We start from the raw sequence: 5,445 nt of genomic DNA, 5'->3' as shown, positions 1-5,445 counted from the left end.
AAGAATATAATTTAAACATCCTAGATATCTTTGTAACTGATTTTTGTCTTTAATTTCATCTGGAAATTTATTTGCAAATTCTAATGCTCTATTTATAGGTTTTATTGTTCCTTTAATAATATTATGTCATAGAAATCTTATTTGTGTTTGAAATAATCTTAATTTTGGTGCTGAAACTACCAGTCCATTTTTCTTTGTAATTTTAAGAAAATATTTAAATGCTTAAAATGTTGTTCTAATGATTCTGAAAATATTAATACATCGTTTATATAGACTATGTTAAATGAGCTATAAGGGTTAAATATGTCATTCATTATATTTTGGAATTCTGAAGGAGCATTTTTTAATCCAAAAGGCATAACTTTCCATTCATAGTAGTGGTGAGGCACCTAAACCCTGCGACAGCCGCTCTCTCGTTTCTAGTTTTAGAAGTTTAGGGTTTCTTCTCCATGGCAGCCGTGGCTGCCCCCTCACCTCCTGGTGGGGGGCCGTCGGTCTCCTCCTCCCCAACCTTTCAGAAAAAATCTTTCTCCGCGTTATTTGAGCGTCGTGAGTCGCCTGACCAAGTCCAAGCAACTCTGACAACCCATCGTGGGAAGCCTGCAGTAGTCTTCAGTGCGTCGAACATAGCAGCGGTAGCCTCTCCATTTCGCTACACCTTGGTTGGGAAATTCTCCAAGGGGCGACCTCCATTGTCTGAACTTCGTAAGTTCTTCTCGACTCTTGACTTGAAGGATACGGTATCAGTGGGCTTGTTAGACTCTAGGCATGTATTGCTGAAATTTCTTAGCGAAGCAGACTTCCTACGCGTTTGGGGTCAGAGTTTATGGTATGTAGATGGGTGTCCCATGAGAGTTTTCAAGTGGACATCAAAGTTTCATGTGGATAGAGAGTCGTCCCTTGTTCCTGTCTGGGTTCGTTTGCCCAAATTGCCTATTCATTTGTTTGCTAAGCCATGTCTTTTTCATCTTGTTTCCTGCTTGGGCAAGCCGTTATTCGTTGATGCGGCAACATCCTCTTTTTCTTGGCCGAATGTAGCATATGTATGTGTCGAGATTGATTTGTTGAAGACGATTCCATCGAGGGTGTGGGTGGATATGGGCGATGGGGATGGCTTTTGGCAGGCTCTCATACCTGAGAACCTTTCTAAGTATTGTAGTCATTGCTACCGTCAAGGGCATGGAGAAGATCAATGTCGCATGAAGCACCCTGCCTTGCGTGTGTCAAAGCCACATGAAGACCAGGTTGTGGGGATGAGAGGCGAAATGGGGGTGCCCTCTTTATAGGTTAACAAGGGTCCAGAGGGTGAACAGCCAAGCTAGGTAACTGAGGTAACCGTTGAGGTGCAGTCAGGTGCGTTGCAGGCGAAGGGAAAGGGGCAGGTGGAAGGGCAGCAACTGGGTCTAGTCTCAACTGCTACGCCACCGTCTGCTGTGGGAGGAACGCACCTGCCGGCACATGGACAGCATCCTGGATCAGTGGCTGCGCTCGTGGAGAAAGGGATCGAGTCTGCTGCTGATGCAATCATCTATGCGCTGGTTGACCGAGTGGTCGACGAACCTGAGGAGGAGCTGTTTGAGACTGCTTATGACAGGGAATTGGCTTTGGAGGAGCAGGCTATGGGTGCTGGAACAAACAAGAGGGCATCGAGCAAAGGGGAAGAGCCAGGTCTGTAGTTGAAAGCCGCAAAGTGGGGGGGTAGCGCGGACAGCGGAGATAGACGCGGTAAGGGCTGATGTATCGATTGCAGGGCAAATGGGAGCAGAGATTATGGAGGCGGAAGTAGTTGGAATGCAGCAACATACTGACAGATTCTCTCCTAGGGGGGAGGGTCGAATGGGTCTGGAATATGGGGCAGGAATGGAGGTGTTAAATCTAGAAGATGGCAGCCTTTCCTTTGAGAAGATGCAGCTCATTGTGGACCTTGATGACACCCAAGGAAGGTTAGCCGATACACTGCACCTTGATTCGGTTGCCGACGCCGAAGTGGCGGGAGTTCATCCCTCCAGGGGCGAAGGGCAATGGGACATGGCTCAATCAAAACATCGAGGAGTTCGTGCCCGCTTCCCGTCTGACCGAACTTTATGCTCAAGTAAGTCCTCTTCATCTAATTCCTTTGTGGTTCTTTCCAATGATTAAATTGCTGTTTTGGAATATAAGAGGTGTTTCTCGTGCCCCAAACTTACGGAGGCTTAAGAAATTAGTTAAACTATATTCTTTACAATTGGTGGCGATTTGTAAGCCGAAAGTAGCCTTAGACAACATTACTACTGTGCGCTTAAAGTTGGGGATGGATGGGAGTGTCTCAAATAGTGGGGGCACCATTTGGGTCTTTTACAAATCGGTTCTCTCTTGCTCGGTGGTTAGCGAGTCGAGTCAGCATGTGTCGCTTCAGGTCCACTGCCCGTTGTTCCTATCTACCTTGGTTTTCTCTTTTATCCATGCCAAATGCACAGTGCAAGGCCGCGAGATGCTTTGGGCAGGGTTGTTGTCGGACAAGCCAACAGAGACCCCGTGGTTCTTAGAGGGAGATTTTAATGTGATAGCTCAGGAGGAAGAGAAGCGAGGAGGGGTGCCATTCCGACTAAACGAAGGGTTGGAACTTGCGCGGTTCATGGTGGAAGCTGGAGTGATGGACGCAGGATTCTATGGCTCCAATTATACGTGGTGTAATAATCGACAAGGGGCAGGCTCGGGTTTGGAAATGTCTTGATAGGGTACTTCTCAACTTGAAGGCTCTGCAGATGGACTCTAGTTTCCTGGTGCAGCATTTGGCTAGGGATCCGTCGGATCACTCCCCGCTCTTGATGATCGCTTCTTCTCGTTTAGACCATAAACCGAAGCCTTTTCGTTTCCTCAATGTGTGGATCACAAAAACGGGGCTGCTAGATGTCATACGCGATGCATGGTCAGGGGAGTGTGGTGGCGCACTGTTAGGCATTTTAGCCTCCAAGTTGCGTGCAGTCAAGCACGCACTGAAGGGATGGTCTAGGGAGACCTTTGGGGATATCTTCAAGGCTGTTAAAGAGGCAGAGAGAGTAGTAAGGGAGGCGGAAGTGGCCCAGGAGCAAGACTCTTCTGACTCTGTGCAATGCGACCTAAATGTAGCCCGAGAACGGCTCAGGGTTACCTTGCCCGTAGAAGAAGGCTTTTGGAAACAAAAGGCCAGGGTGTGATGGTTGAAGAAGGGCGACAGGAATTCTAAGTACTTCCATGCGGTGGTGGTAGAGAGGAGGAGCAGGGCTATCATTTATAGGATCCGTGGCTCTGATGGCTTTTGGGTAGAATCTAAGGATCTCATTGGCAGGGAGGCAGCCTCTTTTTTCCAGGGGCTTTTCACAGCAGAGTCGTCTCCCTCAACTTATGAGTTCTTGAACACCATCCCAAAGTTGGTGACAGATCAGGATAACTCCGAGTTAATAGAGCCTCCCACTTTGGCAGAAGTTAAGAAGGTGGTTTTCTCGATGGATAGAGAGAGTGCTGCTGGTCTTTACGGGGGAGTTTTTCACATTTGCTTGGGATGTGGTTGCGGAGGATGTCTACAAGGCGGTTTTAAGTTTCTTTTGGGGGCAGAGCTGCCAAGGAGCATTACCGCTACGAATATTGTTTTGATTCCTAAGGTTCAGTGTCTCCAGGACTTTACTCAGTACCGCCCGATAAGCGTCTGTAATTTTATAAATAAAGTGATTTCACGTATTTTGTTGGATCGGTTAGCTCCAATTTTACCCCGGCTCATCTCCTCTCAACAAAGTGGATTCGTCAAAGGGCGACAAATTGCAGACAACTTCCTACTGGCGCAAGAGTTGGTGACGGATATTGGAAAGCCGTCCCGTGGAGGAAATGTGGTAGTTAAGTTGGACATGATGAAATCTTACGATAGGGTGTCATGGTTTTTTCTGTTGCAGGTGATGCGGCGGTTCGGGTTCTCCGAGACATGGATTGATGCTATTTGGCGACTGGTCTCTAATGTTGGGTTTTCGATTCTGATCAACGGGACCCCCCAGGGGTTCTTCCGCTCAACGCGTGGGTTGAGACAGGGCGACCCACTATCTCCAGCCTTATTTGTACTTGGTGCAGAAGGTCTCTCTCGGGCGTTGACTGCTTTGGTTGAGCAGCGTCAGTTTCATCCGTTTAAGGTTCCGATCGGGTGCCCGATTATCACACATTTGGCATTTGCCGACGATGTGGTCATCTTCACTAGCGGATTAAAGTCTTCTTTGCGTCTCGTAGTGAGGGTTCTTGAAGATTATTGTGAGGTCTCGGGGCAGAAGATTAATAAGCAAAAAAGTGCTTTCCTTGTGCATCCCCGCATCTCACTGCACCGCTGCAGCATTATCAGGCAACTAACGGGTTTCCAGAAGAGAAGCTTCCCGATCCGGTATCTGGGTTGCCCGTTGTACACGGGTCGACGAAAGAAGGAGTATTTTGGGGAGGTTTGCAAGGCCATTGTCAGCCGAATTCTATCTTGGAAGCAGCGGATTTTATCGCCAGGGGGGAAGGTGGTGCTCCTCAAGCACGTCCTTTCCTCTCTGCCGATTCATCTATTGGCAGCAGCATCACCTCCCAAGGGAGTCTTACGGGAGATGGAGAGAGAGATGCCGGCATTTTTATGGGGCTCATCTGAGTTCAGCCCGAGGTTTCACTGGATTAAATGGGATGACTTGTGTCAGCCGTATGGTGAGGGGGGGTTGGGCCTCCGGCGGATAACTGAGGTCTATCAGGCATTCTCCATGAAGTTATGGTGGGCGTTCAGACAGGGTCGCTCGCTTTGGGCTTCGTTTATAGTGGCCAAGTATTGTAGGGGCCGGCACCCTTGCCTGGCAGAAGAGAGGGTAGGGAGTTCTCTTACTTGGAGGCGGATGTGTACAGTCCAAGGGGTAATGGAGGAAAATATCAGTTGGATAGTTCGTTCAGGGACAATGGATTTCTAGCATGATTACTGGGCAGGGTCAGGTCCCCTGTGTCATCGGGTGCAGGAGTTCCAGAGCCATCAAGTAGCAGATTTTGTCATTGAAGGGGAATAGAATGCTAGACTTCTATCAAAAGCTTTGCAGCCGGAAGTTTTTCGACTGGTGATGGCGACCCCACCTCCAGCACTTCAGGGGGAGGACAGGATGGTGTGGATGTTAACCCCTAGTGGGGAGTTCTCGGTTGCTTCAGCTCTGTCGCTTGTTCGCACCCACTCTAATGGATCCCTTGGCGCCGCTTGTATTTGGCACAGATTTTTGCAGATAACAATTTCCTTTTTCATGTTGCGCCTCCTGTCCGACAGGTTACCACTGCTTGAGCAGCTACGACGATTTGGAGTCCAGGGTCCTTCCCGATGCTGCTGCTGCGTCAATCCTCAAGAGGAACGTTTGAACCATCTGTTTTGCACAGGGGAGACTGCACGTCAAGTGTGGAAAGCGTTCGACATCCCGGGTGGGCTGTCTACTTGTATCAGTT

At 48.7% G+C, this 5,445-nt stretch overlaps 1 protein-coding gene across 1 annotated transcript; it reads left to right on the top strand.

The window, feature by feature from the left end:
* The first annotated feature begins 449 nt into the window (after positions 1-449).
* On the top strand, positions 450-4,931 carry LOC140035655 (uncharacterized). Its single transcript, XM_072076967.1, has 6 exons — positions 450-1,244; positions 1,350-1,668; positions 1,751-2,092; positions 2,457-2,629; positions 2,736-3,104; positions 3,189-4,931. The coding sequence occupies exons 1-6, from the start codon at positions 450-452 to the stop codon at positions 4,929-4,931; spliced, it is 3,741 nt and encodes a 1,246-aa protein (XP_071933068.1).
* Positions 4,932-5,445: the final 514 nt, after the last annotated feature.

Source organism: Coffea arabica, chromosome 2c (assembly GCF_036785885.1).
Source record: "Coffea arabica cultivar ET-39 chromosome 2c, Coffea Arabica ET-39 HiFi, whole genome shotgun sequence".
Lineage (NCBI taxonomy): Eukaryota > Viridiplantae > Streptophyta > Magnoliopsida > Gentianales > Rubiaceae > Coffea > Coffea arabica.
The sequence above is the reverse complement of the archived record's forward strand: the minus strand, read 5'-3'. Positions and strand labels throughout refer to the sequence as shown.

What these genes read in the sequence shown, in the direction of transcription:
- LOC140035655 (XM_072076967.1), top strand. Translation starts at nt 450, where the DNA reads ATGGCAGCCGTGGCTGCCCCCTCACCTCCTGGTGGGGGGCCGTCGGTC. An exon ending in CAAAGCCACATGAAGACCAG is followed by an intron (nt 1,245 to 1,349) that starts GTTGTGGGGATG and finishes GTTGAGGTGCAG; the next exon opens with TCAGGTGCGTTGCAGGCGAA. An exon ending in TGACCGAACTTTATGCTCAA is followed by an intron (nt 2,093 to 2,456) that starts GTAAGTCCTCTT and finishes CCAAATGCACAG; the next exon opens with TGCAAGGCCGCGAGATGCTT.